The sequence below is a fragment of the Dufourea novaeangliae genome, unplaced genomic scaffold (genome assembly GCF_001272555.1).
Source record: "Dufourea novaeangliae isolate 0120121106 unplaced genomic scaffold, ASM127255v1 scaffold106, whole genome shotgun sequence".
In the NCBI taxonomy this organism is placed as follows: domain Eukaryota; kingdom Metazoa; phylum Arthropoda; class Insecta; order Hymenoptera; family Halictidae; genus Dufourea; species Dufourea novaeangliae.
This window is the reverse complement of record NW_015373978.1, coordinates 527,023-552,341: the sequence shown is the minus strand read 5'-3', so window position 1 is coordinate 552,341 and position 25,319 is coordinate 527,023. Positions and strand designations below refer to the sequence as shown.

At 35.5% G+C, this 25,319-nt stretch overlaps 1 protein-coding gene across 1 annotated transcript in view; it reads right to left on the bottom strand.

The window, feature by feature from the left end:
- LOC107187110 (dual 3',5'-cyclic-AMP and -GMP phosphodiesterase 11-like) overlaps positions 1-25,319 on the bottom strand; it is a 140,756-nt gene that overhangs the window by 16,761 nt on the left and 98,676 nt on the right. Inside the window, exons 2-3 of the mRNA XM_015575119.1 lie at positions 3,649-3,892; positions 1,588-1,969 (exon numbers count right to left, since the gene is read on the bottom strand). Coding sequence (XP_015430605.1) covers positions 1,588-1,969; positions 3,649-3,892 — 626 coding nt within the window. The remainder of the gene's footprint in view (positions 1-1,587; positions 1,970-3,648; positions 3,893-25,319) is intronic.

The window sequence follows — 25,319 nt, the reverse complement described above, 5'->3', positions numbered from 1 at the left end:
TAAAAACAACAAATCAGATCCAAGAAGATAAAGAAACGCCAGAGCATTGACACTACAAAACACAAACAAAGAAACTGTCTTTCTTACTTAAAAATGGGACGTATTACCTATTCTTAGCCTACTGCATTTCAACAATAATTAGTAATACTTTCATTAAGTACTTCTTTAGAAATGCCTGCTGATCAACTAATCTATACCAGTGATTGACTCTTAATAAATTGATTGCAGCTGTTCGATCACTCGGCCATTATGGTATATGATTCGTTTTGCAGTCAAGAAATTTCGAAGACTGTACATCAAATACAATTAACTTGTCATTCAGAGGCTGGTTCCACCCTTTGGAGTATTCGATATGATATTCCACCAAGCAATCCCGCAAGCAATGTCATTTTTAAAATGAACCTTTTAAGCGCCTTTTAATACACTCATATACGAGTTTCAAAAAATTATTCAATCATCCGTTATGGACTCTTTTATGTCTGCGTACATTTAGTGTGCGGTATGAACTCATGAAGTAACTGCAAGTAGCTGCATTTCTACATTTTTCAGAGTCAGATAATATGACAGCTGCAAAACAGACTTTGCCAGAACAGCTGAATTTGAACTTATGTTTGAATTCAGGTGAAGTTTAAATATTTCATAAACGCACAATTCATCATTACTGAAATTTAATTACCGTAATGAGTTTTCCACCCTGAGATTTCCATCAATCTATTCGAGATGAAACATCCTTACCTTCTTTATCAGATATTGAAGAGGCACAAAACGCAAATAATGAACATAATAAAATATAGATGAACATTGCAAAACACATTCTGCTTCTATCTATTAGGTGTACGAATAAGTAATCCACTATTTTCTTGTGAAATTCTGTATTTTTTCTTTAAATAATTCCGAACCCTCTGCTCTACATATGTATATTAACCTTATTCGTTACATGTTTCCATCATTCTCACTCATCTTGGCCACGTAAAACATCGAAAACTATTCTGAACATCGTAAACTGCACTGCCAGTTCATTGAAACCATAGTGTGTTACTTATTGGCACATTTAATATTAGGTTGTGTCGAAATTAATGCAGGTTTCCAATATTTATCCTTAAGACGACATATCTGAGCTCAGAACAAAAATTTATTAATCAAAGTATGCACCATTAGAATCTATACATTTTTGCTAACGAGAAACAAGTGAATCGTTAAATTGTTGTTAACAGTAAAAGAACGTTCGCAACCCTCATCGTCTTGAAGGTGAAATTCATTGAACAACATTGAAGAGTGCATTCATTAACACTGCCTTGACCCCAAACATGATTGATACATATTTCGAACCACGTCGACTGTACTACGCCCAAGTTTAAATCCGTGAAAGTAAATTTGTCGAAATTTTTATTTGGAAATTCTTTCTTTCAATCGCTTGAATTTTCACCAAAATGCAATTAATATCGAATACGAATAACGTAGAAAGAAACAGCAAGAGATAAACTGTGAGATGAATATAATATAAACATAAAACCTGCATTAATTTTGGGACAAGCAAATAATGTGATACTGGTAGAAAATAAAAATCACAACAAAACCAAATTGTACCAGTTCGAAAATGAGATCCTTCTCGTCCAGATGCCTCAGTTCGTGCCTCGATCGTCTCTGGGGCCTGCCCGAGTTTCCGGAACCGACTGGCTGACTTCCTGGCTGGCCAGAGTCCCCAGGTGTGACGCTCAGGAATGTCGGCGTGCCGTCGATCGTGTTGACGATCGGTTTCAGTAGACCGCCACGTTCGAACTCGTGGGCGGAGATCTTGCGTACCGGCGTGGTGGCACCTGATCCGCCAGAACCACCACGACCGGAGGACGATGTACCACCACCACCACCCGCATGGATAGGACTGGACAGCTCCGCGCAGCTGCTCGACGAAGATGTCGGCGTAGCATGCGAGACCAGCCACATGTCCACGGTCTGTCTCGTCACTTTTCTGTCGAGAAATAATCGTCTCGTTTTCAATTCTGTATTTACAGAGGGTGGCGCACGTAACGCCGGATTTCACACTATGTACAATAATAATCAAAGGCACGGTTAGATAACGGTCGGTCTGAATTTAGATTATACAGGGTGTAACCAGAAGGTTGGAGGACCCGAATATGGAAGAGTCGTGAGGTGATTTGAAACAAGTTTCTCCTTAGCAAAAATATTATCCGAGGCTTTGTTAACGAGATATTAACGAAAAACTCCGACTAAACAGAGCGCGAGTCTGCCGGCCGAGTTCCCGCGGTAACGTTGGCTACCATTCACAGCGCGTTATATTTTTTTATATGTATAACTTCCATGTCACTTATCAAATGATCGTGACACCTTGAAAACTTTCAATTTAGGTACACCCTCCAGTAAATATTATGATATTCAATATTATTACAGATTATAGTATGTATATACGTTTTGTTATAATTTAAGAACTATCAAATGACATAAGAATATTGAGAACTTTCAATTTCGTATAATTCCGACAACGTTAATTGGCTCAAGCAATGAACATTTCAAAAAATTACGTCTAATCGACCGACACGAAATGACCGGAAATTAGAGTTAATGAAAGTGCTTTTAGTACGTAAATATATAGATAAAATTGACAATACTGTTCCTTTCTTAATACAGCTATATCAATGTATTGTAATGGATTAAGTACGATTTTAAGGAAATTTTAGATAGACCAATTCCTAAAGAATCGAATTGCAGAATCTTCAATAATGTGAAATCTTTTCCCATTCGCACTTATGAATTGTATAACAATACTTAAAATTTTCTATAGTTTCGTTATTAAAAACAATTATTTTATTGAGTCAGGGCAAAAGTTTTGCTGGTTTTTTGTTCAAAAGAATAAATTAATAGTAAATGTAATTATAACTTAATAATTATTTCATGAAATATATAACAAGTCTTCGCAGAACATCCATATTTTCAATAGAAACTTTTATTCTAATAAACAAATTTTTGGAATATTATTATTCAGTGAATTTATATAATTAAATTATATGAATAAATTTAGTTTACCACGGAGTGGGATTGATATAACATCTCCAAGCAGATTACAAATCTGTTTCGCGGTGTTTTCAACGTCTATGTCTATTCTTTTCATTTCTGAATTTTTCTTCGGAAGCTCAATTTAAATTTTATTTTAAAATTATTTCTTCGCTCCCTTAAGTATATTATGTAGCCCAAATTTTTATCTTGACTATAAAAATAATTTATACATATAACGTGAAACCAAAAAGTATATCAACCTCCAAATACAAATTAACAATGAATTTATAATTTTCAAAGATTTCATTATTACTCCGGTATCTTAAGCTAGAAATCCGATAATCGCTACCAAGAATCAAGGGACAAGGTTATAGAACACGACGTGTACGCCACATAGCGGCAAAAAATTAAATTAGACTAAAACAATATCGATATATCAGTACATTCAGTACATAACTTCAAAATCATACGGGGCTATAGAGTATAGAGGATTAAGAATAAAAATAGGAAATCTGTTGAATGTGACGAAAGGTTTTGTCCTTTACTGTATTTCACAAAGCTCTATAGGCTATAAATGCATGAAATCCACAGTCAATTAGATTCATAAAGAGCGTAATAATTTCTGGCAATAACAACCTGAGAAAGTAATCGTTGACGAAATCAGGATGTTCGTCGAGCCAGGCCTCCATGCGGGCGTATTCCGGATCGTACATGGCTGAGGTCGAGGAGTAGTAACCGCCACCCGTGGACTTTCCATCTTGCACCTGTTGCAGCGTGCCCTGACCCGCCATAACGCTCTGCACTCCTTGCACCCCCTGTACACAAGGAGCTGCCGTCTCCGCCGTCATCCTCGGCTCCTCGATGCTCCGCAAGTGCAGGCCTACTTGACAGACAAATGACTCGTCATTACGCATGCTTTCGTGGCCCGTAAAAACGCATAAAATTTTATACACAGCGCACACCTGAAACGAACGGCTTGAATTTAGCTAATAGACGTATAATAACTGGACTGCGCATTCGATTGAAAAGTCGTGAAATATTAGAAAAAGACAGCATGCGTTCTGTGTCACTATATTGTCTTCGTTTGATATTCATTCATTTTCATTCCTTCCACTTCTTTTTGTTTCCCAGGTAACGAAGAAGACTTCTTTACCGTGCCACGCGCAGCCTGCACACTTCTGAAATGATATTACTTGACATACTATTTCAATAATATCATATCAGCAAAAATCTCTCACTGATGAGCTTTTTGAGAGGCAAGTTCTGCTTAACACGTTCCCTGCCAGACCGTTTTTTGAAGACTTCCCGTTCAAGCCGCGTGGGGCGTATACGCCCCACGCTTTACATTTGTATTATTTTGTTTCTGGCGTATGCCTTACAATAATTAAAATAGTGCAAAAATCATAATTATCAAGGAAAGGTTGTATAGTTTAACATGCATAACACAACAAACCAATAAATTTATTTTTCTAGGAATTAGTTTAACAAATAACTGGCTGAACATTATTATGCCAAGCGAGTGGCATCCTCACATATAATTTTTTTTATCATGCCTATATCAATTTAAAATATAACATTTTAGGTAAATTCAAGTTTGTACGCAATTACAAAGGGATGTTACGATGAACTTTGTTAAAACATGGCAAACATAAGTGTGGTTTATCCACACAACTATCGCAGAATGTTACAACTTTTACAGTGCAGTTTCTTGCCGACTGGGTATTGTATCAACGACACGCGAATAAATGACTGATCGGAATAAGAGAAATGCGGTTAAAACAAGTCACAGTAAAGAAAAATTGCCCATCACGCCGCGTGGGGCGTATACGCCCCACGATTAAATGAGGGCATCAGCAATAGTATTAAGATGTCCATAATTGACTCCATAATGAATTTTTAAAAAATTCTTCATTTTACAATGATAATACCAAATGGCTTGAACTGGAAAGTTCAGCGTGGGGCGTATACGCCCCACGCGGCAGGGAACGTGTTAACGAAAATTGCTGTAAACAATTTCTTGGAATAAAATCTTTTTGTTGCATGTTATTTTGAATATTATTTCTTCTGCTAAATTTTGACTACAAAAATAACAAAATAATTCGTTATTTGAAATTGCTATTATTTCAAATGAATCGACAATATTTTTATTTTCAAATAACAGTATTGTAAATAAAGTTCCGAAATAAATTATTTCACATAGTTATTTTTTATTTTCATTTTAAATAAAATTTGCCCAGATCTAACCACTCGTCGTTAAAGAAACATAGGTTGGTGACCGTACAGCTGCTACCTTTTTCTAATTTTTCATACGGTTAGACTACGGGAGACGTTGAAACCGTGCGGTTTAGATATTATATACACGTCTATGGTAATATCTGTTTTTCGTCTCTATTACGCCGTATCGATTACTACATTTACAGGATGGGTCACCTAACTTGATGATTTGAAATCTCTCGTTAATTACTTCCTGTAAGAAGTGAACTTCGTTGCTGGGCTAATTCGGAGTTTTCCTCAAGCTGGAAATCGCGGGAAAAGCTGCCGTACAGAGATGCCGCGCACGTGAAGAAAACATACTAAATACCAATCGGATCAGTAGTAAGAAGTGTACATCTGATCGATCGTTTTAAGTTTTCGAACTCTCGTTGACGAGCATGGGTGACCAAGATGTGAGAAACATTTGTAGAATCGAGGAACTTTCTGTAAGGAGTTTATATGGCTCTCGCGATTTTCGTCCGAGACAATCTTACAAATTTAAATTTACGGGGGGACTCGATTTCTTTTTCCCTTGACAGAAGCCTTATCACAGTGAAGCAGAAACTTTGAATAAGCATTAATAAAGTTTGCCATTTATCTTTCACTTAATACATAATACATTGCGTCTGTTTGTCAACCTTCTGAGCCGTTAAGAAAAAACATTATTACTCTTCTTAAAAAGAAATGGTTTTGTCTTCCATTTGCACAATATTCTATGGAAATAAGAATTCGTATAAATATCTGCAACTTGCTCACTATGCCTTCGACATTCATTATATAAAACACATTTTTGGCAAATTGATATTTTTAAAGGCCAATTTATTAAAAAGAAGGGCTGAACTTTACTTAACTAGACCAAAAATGATTGACTTTTTTTATATCTTCTGGTAGTATTCAACGAGTGGAATCTAAAAATGTAAGTTTTAAGTTTAGTTTTTTTTACAGGTTACAGTTTCACGCCATATGGGTTTCTCTCCAAATTCGTCGAATCAGTGGCGCCACTGGTTGTAAGGAGATGTACGTGTGTCGACCATTTTTGCGGGATAATTCAAATATGCTTACCAAAAAAGAATCACTTATTCAAAGCGAAATATTAATTCTTGAGTTGGCTAGAGCCTGTTTACGGAAAAAAAAAACCACTTATTCAAACCAAAACACTGATTCTTTGTTGATTAGAGCCTGTTTAATGGAGAAAAAAAACATTTATTCACAGCAAAAGACTGATTCTGAGTAATTTTTTTCATGAATACACACGTGCATTTCCTTACAATCAGTGACATCACTGATTGAACGAATTTGGATAGAAACCAATATGGCGTTAAACTAACCTGTAAATTACGCTAAAAATACTTGGTCTCGCATACGCATAACTTTTGAATATTACCAGAAGATATGAAAAAAGTCAATCATTTTTGGTCCGGTAAAGTAAAGTTTAACCAAAAGAAGAATCAAATAGTATTTCTTCTAACGAGTGTTCCAAAAAGAAAATTAGAAAGTTGTCAACTGAATTGATTTTTCATAAAAATTCAGAGATAGGCATACATATGTATTCATTATCCGGATAAAGGGTTGCGAATAACAAATGAGGGTAAAAAAGAACTTACTTCATTATTTTCAATTAATTAAACGTGGAAATTTCAATTTTAATAATACAATAATATGTCTTAAATATTCTACCGAACTCTGTTAAAAAGCATACGCGATTTCACGAAAATATAGGTTACACAAATCACCGTGTATTTTTACGAAGTGAAGATGGCAGTAACTGTAACACGAAAGTTGTTTCCGTTCGGAACAGCTTCAACCACCATAAACCACACACCATACATTTTACGCGCAAGTACGTAGATAATACGAAATGCAAAACTCCTGTGCATGAGTAATTCGTTGCATTATCATCCACTTCCTCGCCCGGTGGAGTAACGCGGTCGTAAACCACCACCCTTACGAATCTCACCCTTGACGATAGGCACATTCGGGTTTCCTAGCGTTAAGGACAACGGCTGGGTTTATGGTTCGGACGTGACTTCCGTGTTATTTATGAAATTTAGTATTTCCAGCCACGGATCCCGTATTAATTCTGATTTACGTGTTCCGGAGTCACGTAAATTTTATGCCACGGTTAGAATGCGGTGGATTTGAAGTCCGTTGCTTCTCTTCCATACAAATTGACGCATTATAAAATTTCCATAAACACCGAATTCCCTAAATGGCCACAGGCGGATGTCGTTGGTAAAATGATTCTCAGCAAAATATGACCCAAATATTTTTTAACACAGATATAATTGTCCTCTGTGGTCGTTAAGTAATACATATTTCATTTTACGCAAATTAATTGAATACAGTAGATTTCGCTTATTTGGGCCACCGGTTAATCGAGGCAGCCGTTTATTTGGGAGAAAGTTCAAAGAACAAAACTTAATCGAATGATCTTGGTCAACAAAATTTATTTTGTTAACAGCCATTCAATGTCGTTTAATGTCGTACAAAATATACACCAATACTAGAACGCGAGTTATACCTAAGCAACGATGTTAACGACCAAATCGACGAAATGCTTCAGTAAAAGAAATCTTGAGCACATTCATCGACAAAGGTAAAGTTAAAGGTTAGGTTTCAACGGCAATAAATGACCTTGAATGACCTTGAAATGCCAACAAATTACAGGTCCATGAATTCGCCACGGAATGAGCCACACGTCTACCTAAACGAAAACACATAATTTCCATTTACTAAAAAAAAAAAAAACAAATGTCACTTTCAAATCTCGAAGGCACGTCCACCTAGATAAGATTTGTGACCGTCATAAGATATCCCCATCGAAACAAAGTGAGTTCTACTGGCAACATTTTTTCTAATAACGAACAATTCGGGACATAATTGCATGTAAAGATTGGAGAAAGAGATGTAAGGAAAAAAAACTTTAGTGGTTGTGCATTAACCGTCAAAGAATTTCATAACAAGCCGTTCCGCGGGAAAGACGGAAGAAAGTGGAAGACGAAACGTGCTCCAGCACGTGCGTAGCCGCATGCCCCGTGACTAACGTCCTGTAGTTTGCGCAGTCAGCGAGACACATAGGCTGTTACGAGGTCTGCTCGGAACGAACGAGAGATATGAAAGCTTTGAGTGCGTTTTAAGTGCGTTTCGCGTCGGCCTTTGGCAAACAAACGATCGTGTCGTTGTTAAACCGTTATTCTGAAGTCTCGATAAGCAATCGTAAGTGCACTGTTCCGAGAAACAATCTATAGGCAGCGTAATGATTTTTCTTGCTTGATAAGAAGGAGAGAGTATCTATGTATAACTCGATCTTGATAGGTGGGCAGATTTTGGGCTTTTATAAGATATGGAGTTCTGGATAGGTACGAAATTGCGATTTTTATGCATTTGTAGAATGACTGAATTTGAAAGATAAAAAAGAAAATTGCAATGAAAGTTTATGAAATGTTCAGGTGTCTTCCGAGTTTAACGGAAACCTTAACACTGGAACTAATAGTAAACCCGAAAAACGATGGATTTCACATTTCTTCGGGTATAATTACTGAAATTAGAAAGCAACCTTCATCGGAATTTGTATAGTATGTCCTTTAATTTAGTATACACACATGTATTATGTTATACTATGTTACATTGGATATTATAGATATTAATATATTACACAATTTAATTTAGCCGTTTACCACAAATTAATTATGCCGTCTAAGAATATAAATTTATAGTGGCATGTATGATTTTATGAGATTTCATGATTTAAGTATTAGATTTAAATGTGAATTTATATAACCATTCAGATTTAGTGTGAATAAAGGATGCGATCAAATTTTACGCGATTATTCTTTTACTTTTAGGGCAATAAAAACGTTCGAAGAAGCATTGAATTCCTGGTTATCGTCTATTGTTTGGAAATTAGTCTTCCGAATTGTAAATATGTAATGAAGATCTTCATTCGAATAATGAATGAACATTTAGTGTAGGTAATATAGATTGTTTGAACATTGTATATTTGAACTATGAGTATTCTATGTATTAATGGACACATAGCATTTCTACTTGTATAAACATTTCGAACCTAATTTTCTTCACTAGAATCAATAACTTCAACCAATTTCTCGTACCTCAAAAGTCATATCTTTTATAAAAAAAACTGGAGTTAAATTCCGAGGGTGGAAAATATTGGAAAATTTTTATTTCGTAGTTGTACAGACAAATGTATGTTGATTATAAAACAACAGACACATTTGTTCGGAAATTTCCAGAATATAACTAAAAAACCAATATGTAAGTAATGCTTTTTCAATGTTCTTTTTGCAAAAAAAAAGGATATATGTAATGAATTATTTGCTATTATTTACCAGAATTGGTACTATTGATTACGAAACTTAAACAAAATTTTTTTCTTATATAAAACCAAAATTTAAAGAACCTTAAAATTGTACGGGAGAAAAACATATAAACTTTTACATGTGTTTAGACATAGATTAAAAGTAACCACTATAATCTTTTTACCTTTTCTGATAGCTCGAATGATTAATGTACAAAAGACATGTAAAAAAAAAAAAAATAAATCCCATAACTTTCAAATTTTGACTCCTTTTCTTTTTTTTTGGGGGGTATTCTGCCCCACTGTGGAACGCCACAGGAGAATTTATATAACAGACAAAAATCCACATTTCCAGTCATTAACGCTTCCAAAACCCAAGAAACCGATTCACGTCCCTGGCCCGCAATGTGTTAAATTCTAAAAATTTCTTCTATCACCGAAAGAGCGATCCATCACAGTAAGAAACTTCTCAAAACGAAAATAAAACAAGTATCCTACACCCATACCTCCTATAAACAAAAGGGCAATCTCATCAACACGAAAGCATAGCGGTCGTATAACGTTCAGTTCCATTTCCGCGAAGGATCCCACAATACGATCCCAATTTTTATTGGACCGATTCTGAAAATTCTGCACGAATACGAGAGAACGAAATTACGATCTGCCCCCAGGGCAGCGATAAATTCTTCATCGTCGAGGAAAAAGGAAGAGGTGAAAGATACGGACGGTATCGTTGCTGATTGACAGAACTGGTGCAATTAGAAAATGTTGATTGACCCAGTTTTTTACGACGGTTTTCATATTTCTTTTTGTACACGGCAGAAGCAAGGGGAAAAAATTTTATGTATACAATACGTATGTAGGTACCCGCTAATGGATAACATGGGGATACAATTTTCTTACTGATGAGGACTCATAATCATGTGGTTTTACGAGACACCCGGCTCATATATGTATGTATGTATGTATGTAGTTTCACCGGGCACGAAACGTGTCCGGGCGTCGCGTCGCCGCGAGTTAAATGACGTTGTAAAAGTCGTAGCGAACGACAAACAGCTTCAGATATTGTTCGATATTTAATATCGAATACGGTTTGCATATCACAATGGCGATGTGCTCTGTGACCTTGCGATTTATATTTTACAATGTGACAACGGGAGGCGGAGATTAATATGAACGAAAAGAATGAATTTTTTCAATATATTTTTTTAAATTTATTCTAGTAAATGTATCGCACTGCTGTAAGAACAGAGTCACAAGTGGAGACCATGTAGAGTAATTTCTCGATGAATGCGACACAAACAACGGCGTTATTCCCACCCCTGGGGTGGTTCCTTTCTGGAACCAATCAAAACAGAGTAATCAGAAGCTGAGCAGAGGCTCGGCTTCGTGCAGAAAAAAAAATTTACGAGGGCCTGAAAACCTTTCCGCCTTGCTACGAATGCTCCGAAGCAAACCGAATCTGTCGCACTCATTGAGACATTACTGTATTTCTTCAAGAAAGCGAAAAGAAACTGATTTAACATTACATACCTATATTTTATTATAATAAAATCCTAGACCTTTCAAGATCTATAGGTGTAACATGTCCGGTATAAAAATAGGAATTTTGTGTAAATAAGTATTATGTAATATCAATACATGTAATATTTAGCTCTAGATGTAAGTTAATAAATTACAAATTGGACAAAACATAGAACAATCGTAACCTGTAATGTGCAATAATACATCCTTATGTCAAAGAATCTAAATCAAAGTAGGTACCGAGAATAGCAAGTAAGAATTAAAACTTATTTCATTCATTAGGCGACAACCTACTGATTACTATTTTAAGGTGTACTAATTAGGAGTTAAGATACTATATCTGATGACACAAATGATGTTTACTCCCATTAGCTTCAATACTACAATCCACGTTCAAAAGAACCTGCAGACAGGATATATACAATGTTTATTGCAAAAGTCATGTAAATACTATACAACAACAATTGTGCCATATCGCTTGAAGTATTGGACTTCAAGCTGCAACATTTTTGTAGATGGTGGATTTATGTGTTATGGTCTGTTTTTCGAAAGAAGATGCTTGGGAGATAGGCCCGACTTTTCGCGGTGTTGTCACGATCGCGAAACATCTACGGCATTTGTGTCTCTCTCACTCTTCGCGTCTTGGCCAAAGACGTTCGACCGTCTACGTGCGTCCTCGTTTACGGTCGTCTGTCTCCATCGCACGTATTACAAACCTCTCGAGAAGGACCTACCTATAATCTCAAGTAGTGGGAACTGCATTCGGCACGCGCCCGTCGATCATCCATTGTCTGGAATTGGCGGAGAATGTTGACAAGACGCTGAACGTTTTCACACCTCAAGAGTTAAAATACATGAATAAGAAAAAGTTTATTTCTTTTGAAAGAACGTATTGTACCCATTGAGCAACGTATTAAAAGAGGATTAAATTAATACGTAAGTTATTAAACGCTACACGTGGAAATTGCAGGGTAAAGAAGGAAGTTGGTTTACCGAGCGTCTGAGCGAGAGGCTCTCGTGCCGAAGTGCCGGAGGATGGAAAGAGACACACCGTGGTATTGAGAGTTTTTCTTTCGAAAAACAGACCATAGAAGATATTATATGCATTTAAATCAAAATTGACAATTTGTTACTTGCGAAATCTTTTTCGCGGGGGTGTCGTATGGTCTACCACTTGCATATAAAAAATCGTAAGAATGATAAGTGTTAGAATGTAGAATATTTTTCTATAGAAATAAAAATAAGACAGTAAAATATCTTTTTGTTTGTATGACTGGTGTGATGTGTATATAGAAACGAATGAGTCCTGTATATCACACGATACATTCAAATAAAAAATATCTTTGAATTCTAAGAATGTTGATTTGTTGATGTCCATTATTTAACAAAAGGTAGAGTATACATAGAATTCGTCTAACTTATTATGTTAATCATAATATTTTAGTATTAAAGCATTAACTAACAAACGAATTCAGAGTACAGTGTAAGATAAAGTACATGAAATTTGAGGAAAGTCCTTCCGGTGGTTAATACAAGGGTTATCTATTAATGAACGACCGTTATTTCCGCTATGATCATAGTAATTTTACCCTCCGATTACTGGAGCGCGGATACTATGCCGGAGTCATTTGACTCCACACCGATATTCCACTCGCACGGTGACTGTAGTCGAGCTCGAGACCCTACCGATACACTACGGCATTTTGTCGATGGCAGGATAGTATAAACGAACAACTGCAATTTTGTTGATTTTCACAATTTTACACAAGCAGACTGTAAATAGTATTCAGTCTATTTATGTAAAAAAGTGAAAATCGACAAAACTGCAGTTGTCTTTTGTACTTTGCTGCTGTCAAATTGTATGATTTTGTGCAGAATGGCTATTGCAGGCATGCCTCTTACAATAATCACATGTTCAAGTATGTTTATTATTGTCCCCTTGTTAGCAGATACAACAAAACCAATAAAATACAGTCTTTCTGAAATAAATTTTCTAATTTGTCGGACACGTCTTGCTGCTTTAGAGCGATTGAAGGAACTACATAATTTGTGTCCTCTGTTTCTGCGCTTCCATCGCGACTTCTCGAACGAGCCGCAGAAGTTTTGTCAGGTAGAAAAAGAACAACGAGTGAAAAAGAACTAGGGAGCGTGCCGAAGAGGTGAGTCAATATTTCTGCGGCGTCTAAGCCCGCGTACTCACCAAGCGAGCGAGCACAAGCACGCGACGCGAACACGTCTTTCTTTTGATGTACCGACACGAATCGGATCATTCAGCGGTACACACCAAACAAGCACCGAGTGAGAATGCTCGCTCGCTCCTTTTCGCTCGTGCTTGCTCGCTTGGTGAGTACGGAGCTTAAGCTCGGCCGTTTCCATACAATGTCACAAACCTCGGTTTCGTTCCGACATAAGGTCGGTTTACACTATACGACAGAGACCGTCGCGTAGCGCATCCGGCATGGACCGTTTCGGGTACGACACCCTACACGCGCGTCTACAGTCTACACTGTTCCGTCACGACACGGACCGTCGGTGACACGACGTTTCTATGAACATGGCGCCACTGTTCCGTAACAGTCAGTCAGTTGACGTTCACCAGTCAACTGACAATGAGCGGATCAGACAGCAACGAGGACTTGGCTCGTTAATTTTCAATCTTTCTTGTTTCTTGTTTCTTGTTTCTTGTTTCTTGTTTCTTGTCTCGATATTTTTCGAAATGTCGAAGTCATCGATGTTCTTTTAAATGGGATAGCATATTTTCATCATCACAGCGTAATAGTTCAGATCAAGACCAATACAATGACCTATAGTAGTGTGATTTTCATGTTAGCCCGAAAAGCATAAAATCCACGAATTGATGGGAGTAAGTCTAAATAATAAAACAACTACAATAGAGGGATTAATGCAAAAATAAATCGAAGCTGATGGACATCACTTTAAGAATTTGTTACAATAAATTTTCTGCAAATCAAAAATAAGTGAGATATATTAAGGTTTGTACATTAGGTGAGACACCGTGTAAATATGTGTCGAAAGCGGATGGCCTGTCGCTTATTGAGCGTTGGAGATTTTATGATAGGATTTCTAGAATGCGTGCGGTCTTGCAAGACAAGGGTGCATCGTCGAGGGTTGTTTATGTGAAACACATTAGTGAAAGTTTAGAGATGGCAAGCAATTATTGACCGCGCGGCGTATCGGGACAGCACTCGGATGTCTTTGAAGCTCCACCCTCAGTACAATTATGAAATGATACCAATGAAATTTGGTTTGCTTATCCAAAAAGATTCAAAGAACATATATTTTTTCAGATTTTTAAAAACGTGAGCAGAGAGATTCGTCTTTGCAAAATCAAAATATATTTATAATTTTCCTATTAAAAACGGGTGCGTACAATGAAATTAAAAATAAACCTAGAAAGTTCTACCTTTTGCGATGAGAATGAAATAACATTTTCTCTTTAAGTATAATAAGTTACGAAATATAAATTTGTTTATAGATTCATGTATGACTAAAAACTCGCAACTTCTTAATAACTTTGAAACCAGCAAAATGATGATACAAACTCATCATTATTTCACATAGACTACAACATACTGCAGTTTCATTAAAATCGAGAAACACAATGTCAAAAGTAATCGATTTGGCGTGGAATGGCCCGCTTACAACTGTTTATTAATTTACAGCGACAGACCAGCGCCGACCCGCACCGTCACGTACCGGCAAAACATTCTTCGTGAGAATGCCAGCAGCGTCGATACGCGCCGTTGATGAAACGTTGCGGGTCGATGCCATGTCGATGCCGTACAATATAGATAGCCACATTTAAAACGCGTGTTTCAATGTTTGTCTTGCCCGAAACGGCCGTGCCGGATACGCTACGCGACGGTCTGTGCCGTATAGTGTAAACCGACCTTTACAGTGACTCCGTCACAGTGTGCATGCCGCTTTTGGAACCGCGTGTCTCCATCACTGACTCTGTCACTATGTGCGTATGTATAGCTCTCGAGACGGGTCAAAAATGACTCCATTACCGCAGTTGGATGTTTAATAAAAGTCGACCGGAAACACTTGTATAAATTAAAAGAAAGTTTTACAATTAATTTTGACACATTCGAACATTTCAGACGTAATGTGTGTTAATTAGGTACTCTCTATTCGATTTAATGAACCTAAACTAAATAACCAATTTAGTAAAACTTCTTTTTCATACTTTAATTGAAAATAAAATTCTCATACATCTTGTGATAAGAAAAATATTGTAATTATATACGTGTTACCGACTTGCTTGTGATACAGAACAAATCACAGATTAAAAATCTAAAATTTATACGTTTACTTATCAGTATTAATTATTTTTTACTAAATAATTAATACTTCTCGGTAAAGTATAAATGTAAACTTTTTACTATGGTACAAATTAATATTGCAATGTAACAAAAATGTTAACATTATCTTAATAATATCTGTAATTGTATCCACATCTACAGGTTGGAAATATAAAAATTATAATAACAAGTTTTAATTACATTTACTTCTACTGATTATGAGAGCTAAATTAACTTTATATGTATACAATATTCAGTTTTATAACACGTATATGTATAAATAAAATGCACTTTTTTATTCTTGTAAACATTAATAACATTTTCATCGTACTATTACAATGTATATAATAAGTTGACTGAGTATAAGATAAGTTGACTATTATTGAAAATTGTACTGTTTTCTGTCAATTTTTACTTGTTCTATTAGCTACACACACCGTGGGAAAATAATCCTATCGCGCTACATATTTTCATTAAAAAAATTTCCAGGAAAATTCTAATTATCAGTAGGTACACTTTAAATATGTAGCCAGAAAAATCCGGAACAATATTTTCGAAAATTTGTGACCATTCTTCTATCAAGTTATTTTAACAGATTTCTTATCCTCGCTTATTTTTTCTTTTCCTTTATAAATTCAACTCCGATCAAAATAACATGGAACTTTCATTCTGTGAAAGTGCTACATACTACCTAACTGTATCGTCATAATTTCCCTTCAACCTCACTGTAAAAACTTCAATACAGATTCAGGGAACAGAATCAACTAAAATACAAGGGTTTTTCAGCTACAGAAAAAATGTGCATACAGAGCATAAAACGAGCTGTCCACCCTCCGTGGACGCGATTCCGTGTCACATATTGTACACATAGGAAATCATGGTCATTTCATTGATCCTGAGTGACCACGATGGGCACACCGTTTCCGCAACACTACTATATCGTCACTCTTCATTTTCACGGTGAGGTTCATTATTGTATTTGACGCAGTGTACTCGGTAACATAGGGTTCGAACAGATCGATCTGGAGTGATCTATAGTTTTCCCCCAGTGAATGCTTGGAGACAGACCTCGGACACTCATAGAATAGAGAAACAATCGTAATTTTCTACTGTTTTCACTTACATGGGTCATTTGAAAAGTTTTCAGAATGATGCATAGATGGCATCGATACTTTTGAAATGTTATCCAAAAATTTCATTTATTATATGTAGACTAAGGATTTTTAAGCAAAATTACGGTTTTTAAAATAGTTCATAAAGACAAGAACAAATGTGGGAATTTCTTTCTTCTATTAATGTTCCTATTGCTTTAGAATAAAATAGGGAACTTGTTGCATCAGGTAAAAGTTTTGTCTTACGTTGTGTTTCATAGAGTGTATAAATGCATAGAATCCGCAATCTAGGTACATGTATAAATAACGGTAACATATGAAGTCAATAGGTATACTATACAGACTGACCCATTTTAGTAGATCCTCTCGAATATCTCCGAAATTATTCATGATACCGGAAAATGGTTCGAATAAAAGTTAAATGGTTTCGAGGGGACATAATTTGATGTCAATAGGTTTTTGGCAGGTGGAGGCCTTGTGGAGATATGAAGGTCAACTTTACTTTTTTTAATGGAACATCATCATTCCCTGTAAAAAATTATAGAACGTACTTATACCGAAAAACCATTAGTTTAAAAGATATTTTAATTTTTATATTACAAGATAACGCTTAATTCCAGTGTAGCTAATATTAGGGATTTAAATCGGTATGATTTTGATACCGGTATTATTCCATCAAAGCTATACCGAAACCGATATATTACCAAAAACCGAATAAATACCGGTATTTTTTACTGTTTTTATAAGGGTAGAGCTTATATAAGGTTATACGTATAGGGCGAAGATTCAACCGAAAATACCGGTATAACACCGGTATTTTACGTTTCGGTAGAAGTCCCTGGTTAATACCCATGAAATTTAACGTCTTGTACTTCTAGTGGTGCTATTAGTACAATCGTAATATAACAAATAAAGGATCTCCTAAACAAATGGTTTTCCGATATAAATAGTTAATTTTTGTTATGTAAATTTTTGTACAGGAAATGATATGCTGCATCGATAAATGTATTAAATAATGGGGCGAAATTCCATACAATGGGACATTCTGTATAGTATCTCTTATACAGCTGTTTGAACAGAAGTGCTAGCTTTGACAATTGTTATAAGAAGCAATATGTAGTACTTACATTTATTTATTTTAACTTATTTCATTATTGTTTAATTACACGTGGGTCATTTGGAAAGTTCTTAGAATAAAGTACAAATAACATCAGTAGTTCTGAAAATTTAGTTAATCGAAGATTTTCATTTCGTACATGAATAATCGTAACATATTAAGTCAGGATACTACATAATAATATGTATTTTGTGTGCAGATGCTTGAACAAAAGTGATTTTACGTTGTGTTTCACGTTTCCTAACAATTTATCGAAAACGAATTCGAATGCAAGCTTCTCAGAATTCTTCAAAACGTTTGTTCATAAAATTAGAATATCGTTGGTCCAAGTTTATTTTAATGTTAAAGAGGATTATAATTAAACATAGAAATATTTTTAAAACGATATAAGCTGTTTCTCGTAAAGAAAAGCGTACTTAAAGATGTACGATGATAAATATGAAAATTATATTTTAAGCTTTAGAAGTTACCAGTGTTTTTTTTTTTATAATAGTATTGCATCTTTATTGTATTGGCTATTGTAGCTAATACATCGATTAATTCGATGACATATTACAAGATGAAATTTTAATGACCTTAAATATGGATGATACCTCATCCCTTTGGCAGTCGTCGTGTATACACGAAAAACAGGTCTTGCGGCTCGTTTCAGATAAGTGGATCACCTGAGAGCTAATGAACGAACCTAATTGCTGAAGGGACCCTCATCTCGCTCACAAGTCAGGAAGTTTTAATTAATCGCGGGCACTTTTACGAAAATATTGGAATCTGTTCCTTGAATTCTGTTGCTTGTTTTTTAGTAATCGGCACACTCTGTTCAATTCACCATTACGTATGAATTGTATATTCCAAATGATGCATAAAGTCTGTACTTTAGATACCTTGGAGTGTTTGAATCTCTTCATGCAAATTATCCATGAATAAGAAATGCAATTCTTTTCTCTTATTTTCGATCTCATTTACTATAATTTGTTCATTTGATACAACTTCTTTCTGCTATTCAAGATTCTCGTCCTATAATCATGTTCTATTGATGCTTTTATAATTACAATTCTATCCCCACCAGACAGGTGATTAATGGACCCCAGGTATTTATACACATATACATATAGACTTACAGAATTTACAGAGACTGGAATTAAACAGAAGCTTGTTTAGATGAAAATCTAATGAAACTTCATTAATTTTTATATTATACTAAGTTGTAGATGGATCACGTACTCATAATACATGGATGATGTACTGTAAATACATAAAATCCGCAGTCTAGTGATTAAACTAATAGTGAGAATCGCTTCAATATCATAAATATACGTTTTCACGTGACAATAAATCTTTGGAACAAAGTCCATATTTCAAAGACAGATTATTATGTAGATGACCCAAATTTGTTCCTTCATCGAATCTATTTCCGTACCCAAACTATTTGTCTCTATTGCATACTTATTCCGTTGCTTTGAAAATTTATAATTACGCTAACAACCTTGACAGGTGCCTTAATTACAATAAATTTCATTGGCATTAAACTCCATGAAGATATCCGTGAAAAAATCTCATGGTGTCATGATAGTAAATGCCCTGACTTTCAATGCCGAATTAACGATATGAACATGGTATGGAAATAAGGACAGTGAAGGGGAAAAAAGTAGAAGAACAAGAAGAAAATCAGTAAAATCGTGTCTAATATTCTCTTTAGTCGGCGACCTAAGTCATACACAATTTGTTCGTTAACCCGTTCAGTGTAATATGTAATGCGATTTTTAGACATAAGTTTTTTACTCTCCACAAAATTACATACCTAGGTGAAAGAAGAGAAATATTGATGAAAAAATTATCAAGCAAATCCCTAGAATTCCCTTTCAGAAGAATAATGTTAAATAATAGAATTCGGTACGGTGAATAGATTGAACAAAATTGCAAATGAAATGTTGCATTAACGCAACATTGGGCCTTATGGGTTAAGTTTAAGCAAAACGTCGTGTTCATCAACCTTCATCAGCATAGAATGGAGAATAGCCTCAGAGGCTCCCAGTACAGAACAGCTGAAGTTAATGATTCTAAAATATTTTACTTCTTGTAATTCACTTTATTTATTAAAATAGCAACATTAAATGTTTAATTACTCATTATACATATATTATTATATTGATCATTGTTAATATGTACCGCATCACCCTACCGATAGGCTTATTTTACGGAAAAGAGTTTAACGAATACGGTTTTTATATTTCTAATAATTTCCGAGATATTTCATGGAATACTAAAAAAAAATACGTATGAAATGTTTTCATGAGAACTACAATTTCACAGAGTCGTACTAAAATTGTCGATTGTCAATTCTGTTGTGAGTTCACGGTTGCTACGAGGCCGAAGATTTTGAGCCATAAATAACCGAAAATTCCGCTCCGGCCTCTACAAGGGTGGTCGGCCAGGGCCAAGCAGCGTCAACTTACACGTGTCGGTAAAATTTTTTCCCTGCTCCTCGAGGAAAACAATGTACATTGTGCTTTCCAACTCGAAGCAACGGGCACGTTGGTGGTCCTCTTTATTTCGGACATTCTCAAGCCGATGCATGTGATGTCTGTTTCCTATCTCGAAGGAGTAGGTATTCTGGCAATAAATTAACGGGCTGCGCGCTTTGGTGAAACTGCGCGACGGTTCTTTCCTTCCACTTTTACCAAAGCACGTGTTATCTTACATAGAACCGTTGGTTTCTTTTTCTCTTAAATCTTGTCGTGGTAGGAGTGACCTCACAATGTAACGATGGGAAACTACTTGGGGGTAGAGGAAGCCCTTTCGGAAAAATTCTGTCAGTCGGTTAGCAATCGGGCGACAAAGATGTTCAGTTCACGCGAGTATTACGCAATGTTTGTTATGGTGGTACGTACAGAATAACGGATATGCGGGTGTTGCTGTGCAAGTGTTTGGTTACGTAAAAAATGTGAAAAATTTAAAACAATCGGCCCTTTCCGGGGCCACGAATTTTCCTAACATAGTAACAACACGTTGGATTAAAACTACATTAAGTGATTGTATCGGGTGGTCAGTGTTAGTGGTCGTGCAGTGAAGCGAGTACGTATTCGGTGGAATAACCAGGGCGCACTTGACATTACAACCCTTAACTTCGGCTGGTGAGGTATACCTGCGATCACCTGCGAACTGGGCGATACCCTGCCATAAACCTTTTCGGCCGTCGATGACCAGGATCGGTTCAGTGACCTAGTGACACGGGTTTGCAAACTGCAGGTGAATTTCCGAAAGGGTGAGTTCTAATCAATTTATTGCTGATTATTATTTTCTTAATTTAACGCAAGCTATGGCTTATTTCCGGCGATAATTCTGCAAGTCTCTGTACCTAACTTTTTCTTCGGACTTTTTGAAGAAACTTATTCGTTATCAGTAACATTGTTGACCGTAAGTAAACTACGAATTTTTATACCAATACCGAATTACGATCACTTCTCGTTCATTCTCTGTTACATTATCTTTTCGTTCACACATTATTTGCAAAGGAAATTTACAAATTCGTAAAAAGGAATTTACCAAAAAGTAAATGTGCATTCGTCTTTTTGCGTTACACATAATTTGTCTACATTTACGTTTCATTCATTAATCTCTTTAAATAACAAACGGCAGATGATAAAAAGTATGATTGTATTTGTTACGTCTTGTTTATTTGCTATTATACGCAGTTTCATCCGATGCATGCTGACCTACTTGTTTGGAGCTTCGTAGTACAAGCGTAGCGCGTAGCCACCGCTAGCGCGGGAACCACGGCTGGCAAACTCGCGCTCTGATTGGTCGCGGTTTTTCGTTAATATCTCGGTAACGAAGCCTCAGATTACATTGTTGCTAAGGAAAAAGTTGTTCCAATTCACCCCCCGAGTGCCCCATTTCCGGGTCGGAGGACATTTTTCGGACACCCTGTATACCTATTCTCGACACCTCGTGTGACAATTCTCCGACCCTTCGTATTAGTGCGGGCCGCGCTTCGCTTTTTTATTGGCGCGGGCTGCGCTTCGCCTTTTTATTGGTGCGGGACGCGCTTCGCTTTTTCATGAATCATTCGCACGCGGCCTCGATTTCGACGCGGTAAGCTTTTATGCGACGACTTTGTTTCGCGACGCGCACGTGGTGATCCGATGCCTTTGTTCTGCGACGGAACAGTCCCTATCCCCCGCACAAAAACAGGTTAGAGTATACTAATGCATTTTAGTTTCTTTCAGTGAGTACTCAATTCGGTATTTATTTATAGTTCAAAAACACCCTATACAATAGATTAAAAACTATAATCTAATAATCTACTTAAATTGTTGTGGGACTTTTTGATAGAGTGCGTTGATTATAGCACATTGAGACTTGTTTTCCACAATATCAATATATTCTTCAGTAAATTGACCTGAAATTATATAAAAACTCTACAGGATGAATAATACATTTTGTACAATTTGCATGTTTTCCAAGAGACATATAGTGGAAGAAATCTCGAGATGGATCGTTTCCTCATGAATACAAAAATTCACCTAGAAAGTACAATTACATCGTCGTTTCGAAAAAGGTTATACGTTTTCTCTCGAATATACTGAACTTCCTAGTTATGATGTTACATTTTCGAAACATGCAGAGAATAAAGATTCGTTTAAATATTTATACTTTTACAAGGCATACAAAAATGTTAATCACTTATGTTAATTTATATATTCTAGTAGATTTGAATACAGAATATTCATACCAGGATTGTTCGTTTTGCGGTATAGTTACTTTTTTTACACCAGTTACTATTCAACCGTTTATTTGCAACTTTCACCTGTATCCATCTTCTACCTTTTTTCTGCCATTTTAAATACCGTTTCCTGACATTCACGTTCAATTTACGCCACGCTAATTCAATGGTGTACGTGTCTCGCACTGTAGCAGACGGGACTCGGAAAATGCGATTCGTTAAGGATAATTTACTGAAGAGTCGTTCTGAACTTACTTTGCACGCTGTGCGAAATAAAGAAGTTATTCTTGAAATGTATGCTTTCGACACATCTTGGAGAAAGGCTGCAACTGCCTCCACGATTTTGTTCGTAGATTTTGTTGGAAAATATACTTATACATTATACTGTGACTCACAAATGTGTTCACGGTAGACAATCAAATTTATTGAACCACATTACATGAAAAATTGTAAATTCTATATTAAACTAAAAAATTATTCACCACAGTATGGTGCTAAAGTTATAAACAATAATAAATCAGATAACAATTCTTACCCTTACAGATTATTGTATTTTGTAATGAATATGTGAACCAATGTGTGAGTCACTGTGTATGCGTTTTTTAACATTCTTGTGCTGTATAATGGTCTACGACTTTTTGTACTATGTTCAAATAATCTATTCATAATAGCTATTAATTGTTTCTGTCAATAATTTTATTGAATTATACAGAGTATACCAAAAGGCAAATACTATTGTCCGATGATTAAATCGGAATTTCAAAATACAGAAACGTGGTAGGGACACGAAATTCTTTGTAGATTCATCTTCTCTTTCCTATGTTTTTACAAACTTTTCTGTTATTTGACATGTTCTTCATCTTTCGGTTATTTAATTTATAAACTATAAACAAAATTGTGTGTGACATTGTAATAAATATTAGTTCGGAGAAAATTACAGTACTGATAGAAAAATTACAGAGACTAGTACAAAATAATGTTATACAGGGTGTCCAAAAAGGTCGGGACCAAACTTATGCTTCTGTGCGTTGATATCGCATAAGCAAAAAGAATTTGTACAAATTATGTCCGAAAATGCTTTAGTGAAAAATTATCAACGTTCAATGATTTTTATCAGCTGTTATAGCAGTTATAATAAATGTTCAAAAAAGTATACATTTTTTTATTCTCTAAAAAAAAAAGTATGTTTCATGGTACTTGACTCGAAATATTATTAGTTTAAAATACATTTTAACTTCAGTTTCACAACATTGTATATTTAGACCTATGTAGGCTTGAACATTTTTTCTCTGTCTTCGCTCACGTCAATTAATTTTACTAATTTTATCCTTTTAAACTAATCATTTTTCGACCCACGTATCTTAATACTTCTTTGAAGATAATTAAAAAATACATCGAATTAATGTATTAAAAAATGTGTAGCTTTTCGAACGTTTATTATGACTGCCATAACAATTATTAAAAATCTATGAATGCTTATAACTTTTCAATAAAGCATTAATGGACATAAGTTTGTATGAACTTGTTTTACATAGGTACGCAACCTGATTAACACGTAATGTATCTTTAGCCCTGACCTTGTTGCACATCGTCTATACAAGAACGCTACAAATGTGTCGCCGAGTCACGTAGTTTTACTACATAAAAGTTCCTTTAATGTATTATTTAATTTAGTAATGCGTTTCCTTCGTAAGAAAGTAATAAATAGCACTTGTACATAGTCACTATTTTACACACTCCAGTACCATTTATGTACCGTTACTACAAGTCCTGTAAGCGACAGTACCAACACACATCCGCACAGCGAAGTGTCTATCTCAGCCGTAGCTAAAGGGTTAAATTGCTTAGCCTCCGCAAGTGTATCGCATAATAGTGGTTCGCTTACAAGAGAACACCGTGAACGCTGACTCGCGGATTGGAATGAAACTTGGTGGGTTTATAGAGTGATTCAAGATAAGAATAACGGTATGTTTCATTCGTACCCAATCGTCATTTAAGGGTGCGAAAACTAACCTCAAAATCAAATAGACTCTCCCACTTTTTCGTGTTTAACTCTTAAAGTACAAGAGATAGAAAACAAGGTTTCAAACAAAAGTTTAATGGTACGATAAGCACTATGAACTTGCGTTAACGAAATTTTGAACGAAGTTTTTTTTCCTTAAAAAGAAAATTTGAGAACACTTATTTCAAAATTTTGTTAAGGCACGTTTATAACGCTTATTCTACTATTAAACTTTTGTTTGAAACGTTTTTTCTATTTTTTGTACTCTAAGAGTTATACGCGAAAAAGTGGGAGTGCCTACATATTTGACTTTGAGGTTAGTTTTCACACCCGTAAACGCCGATTGGACACGAATGAACTACAAAACTTCTACCTGGATGCAGCTATGATAAAAATTCCGGCGAATTCAGATAGCCTGAACACTTCCTCCAAGACGCTTTCATGTGAATATGTTATCCAATCTCCGTTATTCTTTATAACTACCTGACATCTTCTAAGCATATTCTCTGCGTAAAAATCGCCATATTGATCGAATTTGGCGAATTAGTTGCTTTAAATTCCATATATTTTTTCGAAGCTTTCGTTTCATACATTACCACATATTTTCAATGGGGTTCGCGTATGGTGATTGTGAATGCCAGCCTAATACCTGGATACCATTTATGGTTTTTCAGTCTATAGAACGACGGCTTCGATGTTTAAGATTATCATCGTACAATATCGATGTTTTCTTCCAAATTATTTCTCAGCTGAGCTTAATAAATCCTTTTGGTAAATTTGTATCGTTTTGGTTACGTTCAAATTATCCGCAAATAGCGATAGAATCCTAAATCCCTGTTTGGAAAAAGCACTCTCAGAATGTGCACCTTTGTAGGGTATATATATATATATATATATATATATATATATATATATATATATATATTTCACATT